We start from the raw sequence: 21,439 nt of genomic DNA on the forward strand, positions 1-21,439 counted from the left end.
AGGGTAAAGCCACTACCTCCACTGGCCAGTCTGAAGAGCCAAGGGTAGTGGCCACCGGGTCAGAGCCTTCCACAGCAGAGGGACCTTCAGCTGCCATGCCTCCTCCTTCATCCGGGCCATCCATCACTATGCCAATATCTGTGCCCTCATCTTCTACTTACCCCCAAACTGCACTGTGGGTTTCTCAGACCTTATCCAGCATCAATAACTAGATGCAGGCAGCTACATCAAAGTTGTCTGTCTTATCCAGTGCATTAGCAGCACAGTCCGCCCCAGCACAGCTTCAGGTACCTCCATCAGTGAAGGATTCATTGACAGAGCTTCTGGCCAACTAGAAGAAGCTCCTGAACAACCAAACGAAGATCCTGGAGACTTTGGATACTCATGGCAAGGTGATCAAAAATCTAGGCAAGCAGGTAAAGAAGATGAGAAAGACTCAGGCCTCAAGGGAGTCAGTGGAGAAGCTGAAGAAGGAGATAGAGAAGTTCACTACTGCTGGACATATCCCACTTGACTTGCTTATGGAGGAGACTGCCCCAGAAGCACAAGCAGCAGAGCATGAGGCAGACAGAGCTCTAGTTAGAAGGTTTGTGGTCCCCCGGTCAGAGGATTTGGAGATCCAGTTAGAGGACCCGGAGGGAGCTGATGACCCCATGCAGCCAAAGACCACATAAGGAGTTTTCTTTACTCTCTAACCCTTCACGGTTTGATATTAGCATTAAGGACAATGCTATCTTTTATTTGGGGGGAGGGGGGGTCCATTTTGATTTGGTTATGATTTGATGACATTGATATGTAAAAATTATGATACTATTTTTCTTTACCTTTATTTATCGTTAGTTTCACTTTTGTTATTTTTCACTTTTGGTATGTATATAACTTTACCATTCGATGTAGATATTCATTTCCATTTTGTATATATTTGTGTCACTCTATTATTGTACATATTCATTTTACTTTCCGTAATTTACATCATAACTTCTTTCGTATTTTTCCTTAATAGATTAGCTTCTTATTTCCTCTAGTAGCTTATTTTTTGAGTTTTTAGTTTTTAGCTTCTTTTTACATTCTGCGCGATCAATAAGCCTTTGGTTTCTTAATGCCACGGTTCTTTCCAAAGGTGGATGTTGTGTGAACTGGGTGACTCTTCCCAACGATGGATGGCGTGACAACCTTCTTAAGGTATCGAGCCCGTTTTCTTTTTGTTTTGGTGTATATAGTCGTAATGAATAAAAGTGTTTCAAGAAGGCTTCACTTGGTACTAACATATTTACCTTCGACCTCATGGTTAGAGACAAGTTGATTGGCAGAGATTAGCTCTAGTTGTGACCTTTAGACTCTTGCATTGGCTAAAACAATCATCGAGTGGTTTCCTTGAGTGATTGGTGATTTTCAATCTTAGCTAGGGTTGTTGCGGGCCCTCGACTCTGTTCTCTTTAACAATCTAGCGGCTTGAGAGGTGAGGTATTGAATTGCAAGTCCAAGTCTCGTGCCAATAAGTCTAGAACTTGCCCTAGATGTTTGTCTAGGAGAAATTCTAAGTGTAACTTGACTTGAGAAATGATTGTAGGCTCTCCTTGGTCCAAGTTGAACTTTGAAAGCTTCCATAGCCTACCAATATGATATCCCTAGTCAACTCCTTTGAGCCTAAGCCTTTTTCATTCAATAGCCACATTACAAGTTTTTCTCCGTTTTATAATGACCCTCTCTTGGCACCCAATCTTTTCTTAGCATTCATGATGAACAATTGGCAAAAGTATAAGTTTGGGGGAGAGACGAGTAATCTGAAAGTGATAAAAGGTTCAAAGAAGAAAAAGAGTTATTGAAAAGGAAGAAAAGGAAATACAGGTTGAAGGGATTCAAAGAACATAATGATGAAAGGCAAGGAATGATGAGAAAAGGAGAAAAATGATTATCGTGAGTAAGAAAGAGTGACGGTTTGTCTCTCTAGTTTCCCTAAGGAAGAATAAAAATGACTCAAAGAGTCAAGAAAGTATGAGCTGAAATGAGAAAATGGAGTGCTTAAGGAAAGATGAAACCATCATAGTTCGCTATGTCCTACATTGACCCAAAAGCCTTCATTACATCCCTGCTAAAGCCCTATATAATTTCAAGTTGAGTGAGCTTACGTTAATGGTGATTTACATAAGGGGTAAGATTATGGTACTTAGAGCCAGACTTGTGATATTCTTTTGAGAGTGATGAGCGCACTTCTTCACAATCCTTGTTTTGAGGGTCACATTCTAAAAGGTGAGATTTGCTCATGGAGAGTAAAGGAGGAGGAGTTTAGGATCCACAATGACCTACGTGAGAGAGAGAGAGCTTCCTTGATGAATTGAGTCAACTCTTGATGCTCTAGTGTCACATTAGAACTATGGAACTCAAAAGGGCATAACACGATGTTGCTGATAATTCATTTGTGTTGAGGGTAATTGTTAGTCCCAAATGATGCTTGATGCTTGATGAGGGTAATTTTTTTTTTCTTTTTCTTGTGGAGGTGGGAATTACCTTATTTGCTTGAAGACAAGCAAAAGCTTAAGTTTGGGGGAGTTGATAAGTAGGGATTTTAGCCTATTAATTGCTCTCTTTTACTTGTGTTTTGGGCCAAAAATGCGTGAAGGTATTTCCGAAAACTAAATTAATATGATTGCTTGCAGGGATTGTTCAAAATGAGCCAAAGGATCCATAATCAACTCATAAAGAAGTTAAAACTTGAACAAAAACCAAGATTGGGCCAAGAGGTGTGGAACGCGGACCGCGACAAAAATACGCGACCGCGAAAGTATCAACACGGACGCGGCCATTATTTTGCGGTCCGCGATATGAAGAATCACAGATGTTTTGGGCACAAACATGGACACGGGCCGCGCCAAGAAGATGCGGCCGCGAAAGTACCAGCGCTGCCGCGATGCGAATTCCACGGACCACGGTTTCTAAGGTTCAGAGAGTGCATGATTCAAGAAAAAATGAGAAGGGCGGTCCGCGTCAAAGTTACGCGGCCGCGAAGCCTCTCACGCGGACGCGATAGAAATTATACGGTCCGCGAAACAAGGTTCAACCCAAGTCTAGATGTGAAGAAACGCGGACCGCGGTCAGAATTACGCGGCCGGGAAAGCAAGTGTGCGGCCGCTGTCAGAATTATGCGGCCGCAAAACTTTCGCAGGGGCATTTTTGTCCAGAAATTGCAGTTTAGTATAAATAGATCTTTTTATCCATTTTAGGTCATGTTATGTCTTTGCTGAGTACGTGAGACGACTAAGTTTTTCCTTTTGGGCAATTTTGTACAAGATTTACCTTATAACATTAGATTTTCATCTTTTAATTTAGTATTGTGGATTATATCTTCTCCTTATCTTTGATTTCTGCTATTATTATGAGTAGCTAGACTCATAGCTAGGGTTGTGACCCAACCCTAGTATAGGTATTTAATGGGTCTTGAATTTTAGGGCTTGATTATTTATGGGTTAGTGATATTTAGCCTAGCTCATGCTAGAATTGTAGAATTAGTAGTTGCAAACACTGATTCATGCCTTTGTGACTTAGGCTCTTCTTGAGAAAGAGGGACTAAGTCCAGAAAAACTAGGCTAACAAGTAATTGGGGTGAACTCAAGAAATTGTTAGCTCCAATAAAAAGGGTTAAACCTAGATATAGTAATACCCGACTTGAGCTAATATTACGTGTATTACACGAATACCCATTTGTACTTGAGAAAGCCAAATTGGGCAAAATCAATCAACCTACCGAAAGGTATAGAGTGAGTACTTTGGTGTGATAGCAATATTACGATCCCAAATTAATCAAGCTTGCCCTAGATTCTTACTATCCGTTAGATGTTCACCTAGGCGAAAGTCACTACCCTAGTCCTTTTTAAACACTTGAAAACCAACATAAAAAATATTGTACTTAGCTTTAATCATTGCATACAATAGAATAGAATTAGAAGTAGAACCAACACCATCATGTTTGGAGGTGTAATTAGGAACAACACACACATCTAGACTTAGATATAAACCTAATTCCAAATCAATTAACTCCCTATGGAAATCGATCCCGACCTTGTTAGGTAAAACTGTATCGACCATCCTCGCTACTCAATAGTGGTGTAGGTTTGGACCCGATCAGTACCCGCGCTCACTGGGGGTGTACAGACTCCGGAGGGGCTCCTACAGCCCAAGCGCCATAATCTGCAGGGACAACTCACGTGCTATAATATCCTGTACGGACAACTCACGTGCTATAATATCCTTACCTCACCGACAGGCCCTCGGTCTTACTCAGTCCTTAACCTCTCTAGTCTCTCGGGCTCTCAGAAATCACAAAGGTCATCCCAAACAAAGATAACATAATGTATCAACAAATATCCAGAAAGACTGAGGTATAATATGCAAGAAAAATCATGTCTGAGTACAAGACAGAAATTAGCAAATAATTCAATAAGTACGCGATCTCTGCGGGTCCCAACAGTACTATAACATAGCCTAAGCATGATTTCTAACATGATTTACAGTTAAATTTCTTCAACACATAGAGAGCATATAGCTAACAATAAATTATTCAACTATACAGTTTCCACGGGACGGACCAAGTCACAATCCCCTTGGTGCACGCCTACACGTCCGTCACCTAGCATGTGCGTCACCTCCAATATATTCACATGACATAAAATTTCGGAGTTTCATACCCTCAGTACCAGATTTAAAACAGTTACTTACCTTAGAGCGTGAAATTCTTTACTCTGATATGCCTTTGCCTCGCAAATCGGCCTCCGAATGCCTCGAATCTAGTCACAATTTTGTTTCGGTCAATAAAATTTATTGGAATTAATTCCATAAGAAAATGCTAATTTCCATAAAAATCCGAATTTTAGCTCAAAAAATATCGCCTGTGGGCCCACGTCTCGGAACTCGACAAAAGTTACAAAATCCGAAAGCCCATTCAACCACGAGTCTACCCATATCAATTTTACCAAAATCCGACCTCAACTCGACCCTCAAATCTACAAATCTTATTTCCAAATTTTTAAATTCTAATCTCCGATTTACACCTCAAAATCATGTAATTTAGTCGGATTATTCAACGATAATTCAATATTATGGAGTAGAAATGATCACAAGGGACTTACCTCAAGTTTTCCTTGAAAATCTATCAAAAATCGCCTCTCCTCAAGCTCCAATTTGTCAAAAATGGCGAATGGGACGAAGTCCTTATTTTATAATCTTGCCTAGATAGCCTCGGTTCTGCCTCGATCTTGGCCTTCGATCAAGGTCCTCGATCATGGGCCTCGATCATGGCCCTCGACCCTGTCCTTCGATCATGTCTTCGACCCCTGCCTTCGATCGTGGCCCTCGACCCCCGGCTCAATCGTGGCTTCGATCTTGATCCTCGACCCTGCCTCCGATCGTGGCCCTCGACCCTGGGCTCGATCGTGGCTTCGATCCAGATCCTCGACCCTGCCTTCGATCGTGGCTTGATTCTGGGCTCAATTCTGGGCTCGCATCTGGGCTCGATTTCTGGACTTGATTTTGGGCTCGCATCTGGGCTCGATTATGGCAGAAGAAATTTTCAGCAGAATGAAATTGCACCAGCTGTTGTAGTTTAATTTTTGATCCGTTAACCATCTGAAACTCACCCGAGGCCCTCGGGACCTCAACTAAATATACCAACAAGTCCTAAAACATCATACGGACTTAGTTGAATCCTCAAATCACCTCAAACAACGCTAAAATCATGAATTACACCTCAATTCAAGCTTATTGAACTTTAAAATTTTTAATTTCTACAAATGACTCCGGAATCTGTCAAATCACGTCTGATTGACCTCAAATTTTGTACACAAGCCATAAATAACATAACGGAGGTAATTCAATTTTTAGAATCGGATTCTGACCCTGATATCAAAAAGTCAACCCCCGGTCAAACTTTTCAAAAATTCAACTTTCGGCATTTCAAGCATAATTCTACTACGGGCCTCCAAATAATTTTTCGGATACGCTTCTAAGTCCAAAATCACCATATGGAGCTATTGGAATTATCAGAATTTGAATTCGAGGTCGTTTACACATAGGTCCATATCCGGTCAACTTTTCTAACTTAAATTTTTAATTATGAGACTAAGTGTCTCATTTCACCCCGAATTCCTTCCGGACCCGAACCAACTATCTCGATAAGTCATAAATCAATTGTAAGATATAAATTGAGCAGTAAATGGGAGAACAGGGTTATAATACTCAAAATGACCAACCGAATCGTTACAATTTTCCAGGAGTAATTTACATCTACCTCTCTGATTCGTGTATATATCACATAATCATTCTTCTCTAGTTTAAAATTTCGAAAATAGACATACCTAATTTCAGTTCCACTATAGAGACCTCCTTATAATTTATTAAGGTGAAATAATAGTATCACTATAGTTCTATTTTCCATCACATTTTGTTTTATACCATTTGGTCGAGCACAAAGCTTAAGAATATTTTTTTTAACTTGTCTATTATACTAATAGTAGCAGAATGAAATATTAACATAATTATTGATTAAGCGTTTAAGCTAATTTGATAGAGAAAACATTGGAGAACAACATTCCAAATTCAAATAGTTAATGAATGTAGATTCTTGAAAGTTGTAAAATTGTGAATAAAATAGTGTCTACAAAATATTAAAATGAATTTTCATATAGATTTCAACAGAGGAGAAATCATTTTACATATACATATGCTCATGCAATGGTTAACACTCATGTTCAAGTATATATTTATCATTACCATTTAGTTGTTTTGCTTTTTGTTTTTGTTTTTTTTTTTAATTGTAGAGTCGTATTTTTTTTTTGTGCCACGTAAAGGAGGCGTAATGTATATCTAATATTTATCCAATTCTTTTGGTAGAGAGCAGTTTCATTTTAATGGGCCATATGCCACGAGATGTTTGCTGGGCAGTTACATATTTGGTCGGTCAGTAAAAATTAATTATATTTGCTAGTTAATGTACAAATGTTATGTATTGATTATGTACAAAAAATATGTATATTTTCTTTATATTATACATTAACATATAAAATATATATATATATATATTTTCGGTTATTATTTTTTAGAGCGACTATACTATGTTGTTTTGCCATATTTGTCTGGGTCTCCATTATCAGATGATTAAACTAAAAATGACATTTATCTAAAACCACAAGGACCTAAGTGATATTTTGTTATAGCTAAGGGGTAGAGATAATAAATTACAAATTACCAAAAATAGGTTTTTTTTTTTTTGTTTGGCCAGCTAGCCGAAAATCAAGCATAGGAATTGGTCAAATTTGTAAACTTTCCCCATCCAAATAAAAAAGACCACACATATGCAATCCAAAACACATAGGCCATATCAATAGATAGCAAAGGCGCTTAAGGTACACTTTTTCTCTCTCTGCTATTTCATAAAATTTCTCTGTATTTGGCATCATTTATATTTGATTTGGCAAAAGGAAAGTTCGATTTTATGATACATTACAAATGTTCCACATAAGATCAATATAACACATAAGATATTTATAGTGTTATTTTCTTATATTCTCTTTATTTCTAAATGTGATAATTATGGATCTATGTTTAACAAGAAATCGATGTATAGGTTTTAAGTTATACACAGAAAAGGGAAGATCTCATCTTTTCTTTTTAAATTTTTTTCCAGAAAAGGTATTTCCTTTTTTGCTTATGGAGAAAATTTGATTTCTTATTGCTAATAACATGAAATTAGTTACAACATCTATCATATCTTGGGTTGGTTAGCATTGTGTTGGTTAGGGGCACGTCATGGGTACGAACACTGTATACTATTTAAGTGGAGAAGGATTGATTGATGGGCCCGTTATCCACCGGAGCATCACTCGGGGATTTCTTAGTTTAAAAAGAAAAATACTCCAGTTCTTTAGAAAACCCCATGGGAATTTTTTTCTCAAGTTTCTCAGAAAAGAAATTAAAGTGGAGGAAAGAAGATCATATATGAATCAACAATTCTCAAAACCAAGCTGTTGAGAGTCTGTTATATGAATTCTCTATATCCATTCAATTATATTTGAGCTAACTTTTGAAGTTGAGTTAGGACCAACTGTCATATCTTACATGGTACCAGAGTCAGGTCCGTTCTCGTTTGGGTTCCTGTGTTATATTGTCCACGCTTGGTGGTTTGGGCATGCGGGGGAGAGGCTTATAGTGGGTTAGGGTCCTACATTGGTTGGATAATGAGTTGGTCGTCTCCTTATATGGACTTGGGCAATCCTCTCTTTATGAGCTAGTTTTTGGGGTTGAGTTAGGCTCAAGTAGTCAATTATGTTAATTTATGTTTTCGAAAACAAATTTGAGGTTCTTTTGAGCCGACTTTACAACAAGAAATGCAATTTTAGTAAGGGTCGATAACGTAGAAGTACCCCGCTTCGTGTATATAATGAAATTTTGAAACAAGTCTGAAAAGGTTGAGAAATAAAATATCCAAAGTTTCCCTAGAACTCACACTTATCCTTCAATGAGTGGTGTAACAATTAAACTCAAGTCTTTAATCCAAACAAAATGCATGAAGAAGGTTTCCCAAAGCTACTCTTCTTATGAATCTTGTTCCCCTCTAGGCAAATAAGTTTTTAAAAAAATCAGGCTTTATAACTCTTTTGCCTCTAGGCAATGTAGGAAGATATGGTTGGCATTTTCCTAATCTTTTTCAAACATAAAGCATCTATTGCTCATTATAACACCCCTCTTCTCGTCTGATTGTCTTGAGTTAAACATGCTTCATTTTAGGTTATGTGTTATGCTAATTATAAGTCGCCTTCTTAAAAGTAGTCCTCCATCCATCAGCTTTTGTCTTGGGGCAAAAATGACGTTCTTTGCTTATGTTGTAGTTGTATTTCAAATTATTACGACTCAATCCCAACTAGGTTTGCTATATGAATCCTCTGTATCCGTTCTGTTGGCATTCAGAAGATTAATTTTTTTATGCTGGTTGTCAACTTATCGCAACCTTCTTTCTTTATTTGGGCTTGGAACCGACTATGTTATGTGAAACTTACATGAGTGGAGTTTATGTTGTAAAAATATAACAGAAGTTCATCATAACATTGGACATACCTTTTGACTAAAAAGGGAGGAAAACAGGAACAAGTATTTATGGTTGAACTTATATCATCTGGTATAAACTCAAAGGAGACAAGTTAGATCCTTCTCTACTATAGCCATACAAAATAAATGTGCCTCATTTTACACCACAAGTTCAAAAGTTTTCTCTCTTTTCTTAAACTCCATGTCCAATTAAATGAGTTCACATAAATTGAAACAGAGGAAGTACTAAGTCAATCAGAATCCAGTAACTCCAGTCATTATATGCCTTCGCTAATATAGTATAATTTACTTATTATGTGCCTTTAATGATTCTATTGAATGTTTCTTTTACTGTTAAGGTGAACCATCATGTTGTCGACATCAATGCTTTCTAGTCGTTTCCTTCACATATAGTTACTGTTTCAAGCAGGAATTGTTGGCCATTTCTTGAAAATATTTTCTCCAATGGCTGACCATTCTTGAAAGTATTATGGTGAATAGTTTGTGTAAGTGCTATAGCGGGGCAATGGTTCTCCTTGAGCCGAGGGTCTAGACTCTAGCGGAAACAGCCTCTCTACCTGCACAAGGTAGGGGTAAGGTCTGCGTACGTACGTACGTACTACCCTCCCTACCACCCCCACTTGTGGGATTACACGTGGTATATTGTTGTTGTTGTTGCCTATGTTGCACGGACTCTCCAAAATGATGTTGCACCCGTATCGGATCCTCCAAAATTACATTATTACACGCACCCGGCATTATTTTCTGAGAGCCCGTGCAACATAGGTTGTTGCTGTAGCGGGACAATAGAACATTAAGAGACGAGTATTATTGCTTTGGGGCATTAGCTAACTACTAGCTTTTGAGATAGCACTTCTATTGGTTATCATTCATCATGCCTCTTTAAACTTGAAAGAACCAAATTTTAGCTTATAGCTTTAAAGTTGATAACAACCTCTCTACATTCCATGGTCTACGTACACACTATTCCACACATTCCACTTGTGAGATTACACTGGGTTTGTTGTTGTTGTAGCTTTAAAGTGGATGTTACATTTAGAAAATGTATGAACCAACTAGTTGTTTCAGATTTCAGGTGGAAGGATTTACAGTTTTATGGCAAATAGAGCACTTGGAGAGGAGGCTCCTTTCGAGGTGGCACGTGAATTGCTCATCGCTTTATCTAACTCGTTACCAGATATAGTATTTGTAGAGAATTCTTGCAGCTCGAACGAAACTATAGTGGCTTCAAGGGAGGGAAGTCACGGAACTGAGGATTTCAGGTCGGAATTAATGTCCATTTCTCATACTCAATCTTCAGAGGTTGCTGTTCTGTGTAATGGTTATATGTGAAGTTTGCAGCTAGCATATAGCTATAGTTGCTCGCTAATAAGTCATCGCTCTCTGTAATCTGTATCATAAAGCTCACCTTATGAGTGAACCGTGTGTGCTCTCTATGGATGGAGCACATTCCAGTTCTATGTATTTGTGGTTGTTTGTTTAGTTCTTGTGATTGAAATCCTTGTTCTGGGGTGTGGTTAAATCTGCCTTTAGGTGTGAGATACATTATGTTTACTTCCTACAAGGGTGTATTATTAATAAAAGTGAATTGGCAAATTACATGCACCTTGCCACAGACATTCTAATGTGTTCTGTTTTTTACTTTGTTACTTGCTTCAGTTGTCATTTCAATGTTAGAGACATGGACCTTGAATCTAAGGTTGCGAAGTTACTTAAAGGGCAGCCCGGTGCACTAAGCTCCCGTCAGGGACGGATTTAGAGGGGCGGAAGGGTGTTCACCCGAACCCCTTTTGCCGAAAAATTACATTGTATATGTAATGTAAAATTTATTTTTTTTATTTATATATATTATGTTTTGAATCCTCTTGATATAGCCCAAAAGCATAGCTCAATAGTCAAGGGGTTCAAAACCTTTGTGAGGTCACTATTCAATTCCCACTGCGCACAACCTCTTTCAATTTTATAACTTTTTCCTTGTTTGAACCCCCTCAACGGAAATCCTGCCTCCGCCACCGGTTCCCGCTATGCGCGGGGTTTGGGAAAGGATCGGACTACAAGGGTCTATTTTACACAACATTACCCTGAATCGAAGATCGCGAAGTTACTTAAAGAGCAGCCCGATGGACTAAGCTCTTGCTGTGCGCGGGATCTGGGAAGGGCCGGACTACAAGGGTCTATTGTACACAACCTTACCCTAATCTAAAGTCACAAAGTTACTTGACTTTTCAAAATTGTTGATGAACAATCTCTCGTGGTTTAGCAGTGTCTGGATCAGATATCTTTGTCGCTTCTTGTTCAGGGTCCTCTAGAACGGCAAACCAGGCTGAGGTGGTTCGAGCTGGCTACGGCTAAAAATCAGACTAAGAGTAGGTAGTTTTGACATGAAACAATTTCAACTAAAAATTTCATAAATTATTAGTATATCTTGACGTATTGTAGTGTTTGGTTGGCCCTTAATGTTTGTTTGGGATGTGATAATCATATGAGTGGAGAAGAGTGAAAGCAGACTGTTAGATGTTGCACAGATTTTGAAGTAGGAGCACATCAAGTTCTAAATAATGTGGAGAGGAGTATTCATTGGTTAGACAAAATTTATAAAGGAAAAGTGCTCTAAGGTTATTATGATCAGAATATAATGATATTAGAAAATCAATACTTGGCACATTGTAAGATAACTTGTGGCTCATAAGTGTGCAAAAGTTCATATTTTGTTGCAATGTTTACCAAAATGGGAAACAGACAGACCAACCTACCGAGTTTCGAAAATGGAGAAACTTTCGCTTTTCTACAGATTCAGAATGTGATTTAAAAATATTTCACACATGCAAAAGTGATTCGAGCAAAAAATAGTGGGTTTAGATGACTTTATGCACACCTTAAATATGTGTCGCCATCCAAATAATTTTTATTTTGTTGTGGCAAAAAAGAAAAAGACTACGAAAATTTGGTTACACATGAATCCACCTTGGTCTCTATTTAAGAAACAACCGACAAAAAATTGAAAAAATTGTAAAATTTTAATAAAAAATTAACTTAATTGGTTTGATTTAGTTACGAAATTTAAAAAATCGATTTAATTGTTTTTAGAAAAAAATCGACCCAAATCAAATAAGAAAATTATTGGTTAGCTGTGCGGCACTCAAAATATAATAATTCTGTCAAAGAATAAGTCAAATAGTCAATTACGGTTGCCGTTTAATCTTTTGCTAACGCCTTTTTTTTTTGGCCTTTCCATATTGGATAAAATTAAATATAAGACGGAGAGGACAAGACTAACACATGCATCGACAGTACGAGCCGGCTTCACAATTTCGGGGTACTTTAAACTTTAAAAATCCAATCAAATTTAAATACTAGATCCGCCTCTATATCGTATTGTAGTATTCAGGGGCGGATACAACATAGAATTATCGGTTTCAATTGAACCCAATATTTTCGGCGCGGAATATAAAGTTATGTATAAAAAATAGTAGTTATGAACTCATAACTTTAAAAATATGATAGATTCAATGCTAAAAACTTTGAATATTGAACACATAGAATTAAAATTCTAGATCCGCCTCTGATAGCATTGAACAACAAAGATCGTTGTAACCTCTACATCATGTTGTAGCCAGTGGCGTACATAGGATCTTATGTAAGCGGTGTCATAATTAGAAGAAATAAATATGTATAAATAGATCACTATAATGACAAACGGTGTCATTGTCTTTACGTATTCCTAATATTTTATTTTTCTTATAAATATTTAGTAAATCTTTTTGACCAAGTGGTGTTCCGTGACACCGCATGGTATAAGGTGCATACGCCACTGGTTGTAGCATTGAACAACAGTGAAGTGGGTGAGAACTATGAGGTTTCAGGTTCAATCCCAGTGGAGGCAAAAAAAAAACACTAAGTGATTTCTTCTCATTCGTCCAAGTTTTGGTGGATAGAATTACATGTTACTTGTTTTTAGGGGCGTAGCTAGTGTTCTAGCTACGGGTTCAGCGAACCCAGTAGCTTTGGTTCAAACCCTGTATTTGTCTTGAACAATTCATTGATTATTTACAATTTAATAATTTAGAACTCAATAACTCAAATGCTCTAGAATTCCGAACTAATAAGCTTGAAATCCTAATTTTGCTTCTGCATGATTTTGATAGTAGGTGGCAAGTATCCCGTGGAATCAGTCGAGGCGCACACAAACTAACTTGGACACTATAGTTATAAGAAAAAATGACTCCAATACTTAAAACTTTAAAGATCAAATTAAATTTAAATCCTCAGTTCGCCTCTAAGCTACGTCGTGTTGTAGCATTAAACAACAAAGATCGTTGTCATGTATCACCATTGAGCTAGTACATTGGTTTGGATTTGAGGTTGTGGGGTTCAAATAAAACTTTAATTACTTTCATCAATTCCAAACAGAAATTTACTTTGCATTATTCTTCAAGCATATATATATATATATATATATATATATATATATATATATATATATATATATATATATATATATATATATAATTGTGTACATATATACATTTAATAAATAAAAAAATTGGTGAAGCGGCAGATGACACCATATTAAACAATATAATATATGTGTCCAAACATAATGTCATTATCTGCCGTCTAATTTATGAAAACTGCTCTGAATGTGATGTACTCTTTATAAAACCAACTGAATCATATTTATATTTTGCATGCAAAAACTTTCTTGGTTTGCCTAAATAGTGAAAATGGAGTATGATTTAGGATCCATTTTTTTCACAGTTTTGGCAATTGGGATTTTTACCATTTATTGTTTGCTAAAGAGAGCAAATGACTGGTTTTACACTAGCAAATTTATTTCAAACAAGTACTACTGCATACCTCCAGGTGACATGAGCTGGCCATTTATTGGGAATATGTTCACTTTCTTTACTACTTTCAAATATGGTGATCCTGATTCATTTATCTCTTACTTTACCTCTAGGTATGTCTCCTACCATAATTATCCTCTTCTTTTAGGAAAAAAGATATTTTTAAAAAAAACATCATCTACTATATGAGTATTTTAATTTTGCCCTCATTTATGTACTTTCATATCCTTGCGGTCCGCAAATCGTATTGTAGTTTTCGTTGACCCAGACGGAGCTCTAATTTGACGTATAACGAGGATAATTTTAAACCAACCAAAAGTAGATTGGTAAATTTGAAACTTTTTCTCAAATTATTTTAATATGTAGAATTCATCTAGTGCACGCTATAGCATCGTTCAAGTTAAGGATAAATATGAAACAAGTTGCTAATAACCAAAGTATAACGGAGGATAAAATAGGATATTTCGTACATTAGAGGGGTAAATTTGAATATTTCTTCCTTTCTTTTATATTAAAAAAAAAAAATTCAACTCGGTGCGCAAGACATCACGAAGGAACCCGGTATGTGATGTAGACAGCCTATCCTAATGCAAGCATTAGCGGCTGCTTACACGGCTCGAATACGTGGCCTATAGGTCACACATAAATAACTTTACGGTTGCTCCGTTGCTCCCTTTCTTTCTTCCTTTCTTTTTGCTATTGGCTTAACTAGATTGATTTGATTTCTTTAGTGATAGCAATCTAACAATCTTTATTATTTGGTCAAAAATATGAAATATAATGAAGGTATGGACAAGGAGGAATGTACAAGGCATTTATGTTTGGAATGCCAAGCATCATTGTCACAAAACCTGAACTATGCAGGAAAATCTTGATGGATGATGAAAACTTTGAATTGGGTTGGCCTGAATCAGTGTTAAATCTAATTGGAAAGAAAGCATTACATGGAATTACAAATCAAGAACACAAGCGTCTTCGTCGAATAACAACAGCTCCAATTAAAGGTCAACAGGCATTGTCATTGTATCTTGGTCTAATTGAGGAAGTTGTGAAGAGTTCATATGAAAAATGGGCTGAAATAGGAGAAAACCCAGTTGAGTTTGTAAGTAAAATGAAGAAGGCTACATTTGAAGTGATTATAAGAATTATGATGGGTAGTGAAATTGATCCCAAATGGTTAGATATGGTGGAAAAAGTGTACAAAATTTATTCACATGGTTTTATGGCTCTACCTATCAATCTCCCTGGATTTGCTTATCATAGGGCATTCAAGGTTAGATCTATCTCCCATTTTTATACACCCTTTACTAGAGACGGAAACAAAATTTTAAGTCAGTGGGCGCAAAGTACCACCGCATTCACTAATCATATGTGACAATGGGTGAGTACTTTAGTATCGATATATAGTTTTTGAAAGTTCACAATATATAATATATAGAGTTTGAGGGTGTGTTTGATATAGAGAAACATATTTTCAGAAAGTATGTCGGGATCTATTTACTTTTGAGGCAGTTTCAAGTTTAAGCTGATCGAGGTTCAGTAAAAGGCCACTTGTCATCACGATCTTGTTAAAGGAGGGAGTAAGCAGATCTTGTTATCACTTTTGGACGGAAGTCATTTTCCTTTACAACTATCTCAACTCGTAACTTCATATCATTGCTCTAACCAGCACATTAGACATTATTATCAATCTTTAATACTCAAAATTTTCATCAGAACATTATCCGGTTTGGTAATAAAATTATCAATCTTTAATAAATATATTTTTTTCCGGAAAATATTTTTCATTTTCCAGGACATCGGAAAATAAGCCATATTTCAGAAAATGACTTCCATCATACCAAACACCCAAAGTCGAAGAATAAGCATTTGCCCCTGCACTTCCCCTATTAGAGAAAAGGGAAAACTGCACTCCTATGAAATTTTAAGAGGTTAAAACTGATGTTTGTTTCTTAATCACTAACTTGTGTTCCCTTCTGTTGTTGTGGCACTAGGCTAGAGCAAACTTAATCAAGATATTTCAATCAGTAATAGATGAAAGAAAAGTCATGAATATGAGGGATAAATCAAGAGTAAAGTGCAATATGGTGGATTTGATTATGTGCATTGAAGACGAGGAAGGCAAAAGATTAAGCGATGAGGAGATCATCGACTTGTTAATTGTGTATGCATTTGCAGGTCATGAAACTACTGCTCATACTACAGCATGGGCAATTATGTACTTAGAACAACATCCTGAATTCTTACAAAAAGCTAAGGTAATAACAAGTAATCTTATTTGAGATGCAGGTATATGAACCTTATTAATGTTTGACTAGTTAAGTGATGCTAAGAAATTCTATATTTTCAGGAGGAACAACAGGAAATTGTTAAGAATAGGCTGCATTCTGATAAAAATCTAAGCTACGACGAGATTAGACAGATGAAATATCTAACCAAGGTAAATAATCTAGTCGTACGAAAATGCAAGCAAGTCATAACTCATAAGAGACCTTTTAAAGTTCAAGAATTTTGACATAGATTGTGTTTATATTCAAGGTGATTGATGAAACTCTACGTTGTTCTAATATCACCTTAGCGATTTATAGAAACGCGAAAAGGACCATCAACATGAATGGTAAACTTCATCTTTTCTTCTCTTGTTCACCTTCCTTTGGCAAATTTTGAGCAAATAAGATGTCTTATGTAAATTTTGTAGGGTACACCATACCGAAAGGATGGAAGGTATTGACTTGGATTAGGCAAGTTCATTTGGATCCTAACAATTATGTGAACCCCAAAGAGTTTAATCCTTTAAGATGGGATGTAAGTATTAAGTAGCACTTCTATTTGTTACTGGTTTCTTCTTCCTTTAGAGTGAATTTTCCACTTGTTATACTCATCCTAAGATGCTGCTATGTGACCAAAAGATCACGGGTTCGAGCTCTGGAAACAGTCTCTTGCAGAAATGCAGGGTAAGGCTGCGTACGTTAGACCCTTGTGGTCCTGCTCTTCCTCGAACCTCACGCATAGAGGGAGCTTAGTGCACCGGACTGCCATTTTATACTCATCCTAAGATGGATGATAAAACCAAGATTTGGTCATGGTTACATGATATACTAAGTTTTATGGCTAAGGAAGTTACACATTTGATTCTTAACAGGCTCATGAGACAAAGCCATTTAGCGCCTTTCTTCCCTTTGGAGCAGGCCCCCGGTTGTGCCCCGGAGCAGAGTTGGCTAGGCTTGAAGTTTCAGTATTTCTTCACTATTTTCTTCTTTACTATAGGTATTAACATTATAAACACATTGAGTTCTGCAACTCCACATGATATAATTGAGTTAAGAATTAGGCATAATTGGCTTGAATTTGTTCTGCGCAGGCTTGAGCGGCTTAATCCAGAAATAAGGGTGGCGTATCTACCGATTCCTAGTCCTACTGATAATTGTATTGCAAGACTCAAGAAGCTCTCAACATCATGTCAATAATCATTGCATCTTTCTCTATTTCATGTTGAGCCTAAACCACATTCTTGTCTACAAACAAATCTATTTCATTGGTGGTACTCGATGGAATAGTGAGGTGCTCACAAGCTCGTTGATGCCACATTTATCAACAAAAAAAATTACGCCTCAATCCCAAACAAGTTGGGGTCGGCTATATGAATCCTCACCGACTGACAATGTAACTCCAGTTAAGCTCATTTCAGGACACACCACCATTATCAAAAGAAAAAGATTCATTTAACTTGTGTACCATGTTTTCCTTGTGTTGTTGTAGGGCATTTTAGACCTGCTTGTATGTCTGTTAGCTATAAGTCTTCAATTTGTTTGTATTATTCAAGTTAATTACCCCCTTCAGATTACATGGTTATCGTCCAACTTTGGAAGACTATAACAAGTGAATAGTTCTCCCTAAGGAAGAAGTATACCAGTAACAAGTAGAAGTGTTGAGGGAATTATCAAATATAAGGACAAAATTCAAGTTGGTTATGACTTATAGGGCATCCCGGTGCACTAAGCTCCCTCTATGCGCGGGGTACGGAGAAGGGACGAACCACAAGGGTCTATTGTACGCATCCTTATCCTGCATTTCTGCTAGAGGCAATTTACACGGCTCGAATGCGTGACCTACTGGTCACATAACAACAACTTTACCAGTTATGCCAAGGCTCCTCTTCTTGTTAAGACTTATGTGTAATATAATTAAGCGGCTAGTCTTTTGTTTACCAACTTTAACATGGCGAAAATTACTACGTAGAAAGAATTGGAAGGTGAAAAATCAGAGAGCAAGATGATCTTAATAACCAAAAACTACATCACAACTCTGCGCAAGGCAAAGAAAACACCAGAAAAGTGGATGTTATTTTGATTTTTGTAGAATTTTAACAAGTGACAGGAAGTTTCATCACAGTATCAGCCTTAACCAGGCAAAGTTAGTCCAAGTTGAATAAACAAAACACCTTCAAGTTTTAGTGACTATCCTCTTCTTCACAGAATTTTGTGTACTCTTTGGACCCCATCAAAGACTCTAGCTCGGATGGACTGCTCGGCTTCACTTTAATCATCCACCCGTCTTCATATGGACTCGAGTTAACCTTGATAGCAAAAAGGTGATCAAGAAAACATCGAAAAAGGTCATAAGGAGAACGACATTGTCATTTCACCAAGAAGAGAATGAAGGAAAAAAAGGACAGCCTAGTGCACAAAGCATCCTGCATTCACACAGGGTCAGGGAAGAGCTGCACCCAAAGGGGTGTGATATAGACAGTCTACCCTAATACAAGCATTAGTGGCTGCTTCCACGGCTCGAACCCTTGACCTATAGGTCACAAGGAGAATGAAAGAAAGAAAACAAGAAATAGTTGGAGTAATATTTACCAAACCAGGTGTTTCAGTGAGCTTTGTGTTGACCTCAACAATCTCGCCCGAGATTGGACAGTTAATGTCACTGGTAGCTTTCACACTTTCAACAGCACCAAAACTGCTTCCTTGTGAAACAGCAGCACCAGTTTCTGGTAGATCCACAAACACTACTTCTCCAAGATGATCCTGAAAAACATTCATGTTTGAAGGTCAATTTCTATCTCCAGATTAAGAATAACTCTAAATGCTAGTCATTTCAAACAATGTAAATGGATTGGTTTGTGCTGTATGATTTAAGACTAACCTCTGTTGAATGCATTTACAACTTCACATTTGCATTCTGTTAATAGCATCCTCTATTATTTAACCTATATATGCTGAAAGTGTAAAGATTTTTACACTATCAATGTAGTAGTTGCCATTAATCTACCTTATTTTCTAGATCATTAATCCCATTTTTTGAGGATGATTACTTGCAGTCGTGTTTTAGGTGATATGATAGTGTAAAGTTTCTTTCACATGGTCAATGCATACAAGTTGAACTCTTTCATATTCATGGTTTCCTGTTTTCTTTTTTATCATGGTTTCCAAGTGAGCTCCGTATGTTGCTCAGACTCTCAAAAAATGTTGTTGCACCCGTGTCGAATCCTCCAAAAATGTACTACTTTTGGAAGATCAGACACACACCCCGCGACATTTTTGAAGAATCCGGACAATATATCAGCTCCTCATATTTTTCAATATGATTGCAAGTCTATGGCGGACAAAATACGTGGTATTTAAGTGGAAAAAGATAGAGGGAAAAGCCTATTATCCACCGAATTTCAAGCTATGCACCACCTGATTCTCGGGGATATCTCAATTATTTTTTTTGGGAGGGGGGGGGGGGGGGAGACTATATCCAAGTACTGAAGATAAGAAGAACCTGAGCATGATCAGTGATTCCAACTGTTGCCACTGAACCCTCATGCTTCACCCATTCATGTGAAGATGCATACTTCAGACCATCAAGAACTACAAAAACCAAGATTTTCAAGAAACTTAATGTAAATTTTTAAAATATATTTACTTAAAAAAAAGGCAGTTCAGTGCATTATGCTCCCGTTATGCGCGGAGTTCGAGGAAGGACAAGACCACAAGGGTAGCCTTAACCTCCATTCCTGCAAGAGACTATTGTAACGGCTCGAATACTGGACCATCTGGTCACATGGCAGCAACTTTACCACTTACGCCAAGGTTCCTTATCAATGTTTACTCAGTGAGAATGAAAAAAAGGAGCTTATTGGATTGAAAAAGTTACCAGTAGAAAAGCATCTAGAGATTGAAAAAGCAGGGGAAAGATTAGCTCTTGAGGCAGTGGATACTCTCAATGCATTGGCTGTTGAAGAAGCCCACATTCTCAAAGCCATTTTTCTCTCTAGTAATGTCACAAAAGGGAGTGAAAGGTTACTGCTATATACTTCTGGTTTTTATTATCTAAGATTGAATGGTGTAAAATGAAAGCCTCATCCTAAAGTCAGGGACCAAAATGCTTTATATCTTTTTTGGTAATGACAGATTAATAACCTGAAAATACCTTGTTATAACATGTTAGCAAATGTAAACAGGGAATGCAACCTTGAGTACCTTTCTTTTTCGATTATACCAAGTGATATTCCGGCTAGCGTGCACTTTGACTGATTCACTGAATACCAGTTAAATCCTACGAACGAGTACTCAGTGACGAAACTAGAAATATTTTTAAGGGTATTCAGACTTGAAAGAAGTAAAACAATTTTCCGACAAAGAGTGTTCAATATATATTATATACATCTAAAATTAATATTTTATTTATATACACAGTGTATTTTTCGTAATATTTCGACGAACGGTGATCAATTGACCACCCTTAGCAAAAGATGGCTTCGCCCCTGCGAGTACCCGATAGCTCTATCCATCAAGTTTAAGCAACAACAACAACAACAACAATAAAAAAAAAAAACTCCAAGTATAGTCCCATAAATGGGGCCTGAGGAATATAGTATGTACGCACACCTTATGAGCTTGTTTTCGATAAACCATCAGCTAAACTAAACTAAGTTTAAGCAAATAAAAAAAAATAACCAAAAACTTTTTTTCTTTGTTAAAATTTGATTCTTGATATTTCATAATCTTTACTCACTTTATTTACCTTTAGGCTACACCATTGAGTGGCTTTGAGTACCTAAAAAAATAACTGGAAAGGGTAAGCCTTAAATCTTCTGCTTTAGAAATGAGTGGCAAGCCACAAGAAGTGTTATCCTTTTGTTAGGCTACACAAGGGCAACATGGGACCACTATGGACTATGACATTAAGTATCATACTTTAATCTTTCCTAATAATATCAGTTTGTGATCCAAATGATTGTAAACTATATTATATTTATAAATGGTATCCGATAACTTGTACATATTTAGGCTATTTCATCAATATTTATTATCTCTTACCGGCACATATATCAAGTAATACAGTCCACTAAAACTTAAAAGAGTTAATATTCTAAAACCCTCTTAAACTATTATATTTTTGTCAATTTTCTATTTAAATTATTCGATGTCCTCAAAATCCCCTGAACTATATTGTCGCTCGTATTAAAACCCCTTCATCGCTGACCTTACATAACATGTGTAGATACT

The 21,439-nt window shown here is 37.0% G+C and overlaps 2 protein-coding genes and 1 long non-coding RNA gene across 3 annotated transcripts; 2 read left to right on the forward strand and 1 right to left on the reverse strand.

Moving 5' to 3' along the window:
- The first annotated feature begins 7,238 nt into the window (after positions 1 to 7,238).
- Positions 7,239 to 10,710, forward strand: LOC108948350 (uncharacterized). Its single transcript, XR_001973049.3, has 2 exons — positions 7,239 to 7,394; positions 10,162 to 10,710. It is a non-coding gene; the product is annotated as an uncharacterized lncRNA (long non-coding RNA).
- Positions 10,711 to 13,797: 3,087 nt separating this feature from the next.
- LOC104115265 (ent-kaurenoic acid oxidase 2-like) lies at positions 13,798 to 18,426 on the forward strand. Its single transcript, XM_009625852.4, has 8 exons — positions 13,798 to 14,053; positions 14,727 to 15,213; positions 15,935 to 16,198; positions 16,291 to 16,380; positions 16,479 to 16,557; positions 16,639 to 16,745; positions 17,083 to 17,207; positions 17,302 to 18,426. Exons 1-8 carry the CDS (start codon positions 13,818 to 13,820, stop codon positions 17,405 to 17,407), a joined length of 1,494 nt encoding a protein of 497 aa, XP_009624147.2. The 5' UTR covers positions 13,798 to 13,817; the 3' UTR covers positions 17,408 to 18,426.
- LOC104115266 (glycine cleavage system H protein, mitochondrial-like) lies at positions 18,264 to 20,334 on the reverse strand. The gene is made up of 4 exons (XM_009625854.4): positions 20,085 to 20,334; positions 19,710 to 19,798; positions 18,800 to 18,970; positions 18,264 to 18,516 (listed from the first exon to the last, which is right to left on the reverse strand). Exons 1-4 carry the CDS (start codon positions 20,191 to 20,193, stop codon positions 18,391 to 18,393), a joined length of 495 nt encoding a protein of 164 aa, XP_009624149.1. The 5' UTR covers positions 20,194 to 20,334; the 3' UTR covers positions 18,264 to 18,390.
- Between the last annotated feature and the right edge of the window lie 1,105 nt (positions 20,335 to 21,439).

Source organism: Nicotiana tomentosiformis, chromosome 12, assembly GCF_000390325.3.
Source record: "Nicotiana tomentosiformis chromosome 12, ASM39032v3, whole genome shotgun sequence".
NCBI lineage: Eukaryota > Viridiplantae > Streptophyta > Magnoliopsida > Solanales > Solanaceae > Nicotiana > Nicotiana tomentosiformis.

Bases quoted from the DNA above. Each gene is read 5' to 3' on its own strand.
- LOC104115265 (XM_009625852.4), top strand. From the start codon at position 13,818: ATGGAGTATGATTTAGGATCCATTTTTTTCACAGTTTTGGCAATTGGG. The intron at 16,381-16,478 runs GTAAATAATCTA...TTTATATTCAAG, and splicing joins AGATGAAATATCTAACCAAG to GTGATTGATGAAACTCTACG. The intron at 16,558-16,638 runs GTAAACTTCATC...TAAATTTTGTAG, and splicing joins AAGGACCATCAACATGAATG to GGTACACCATACCGAAAGGA.
- LOC104115266 (XM_009625854.4), bottom strand. From the start codon at position 20,193: ATGGCTTTGAGAATGTGGGCTTCTTCAACAGCCAATGCATTGAGAGTA. The intron at 19,799-20,084 runs GTAACTTTTTCA...TGGTTTTTGTAG, and splicing joins CTCTAGATGCTTTTCTACTG to TTCTTGATGGTCTGAAGTAT. The intron at 18,517-18,799 runs GTAAATATTACT...TTTGCTATCAAG, and splicing joins TCACTGAAACACCTGGTTTG to GTTAACTCGAGTCCATATGA.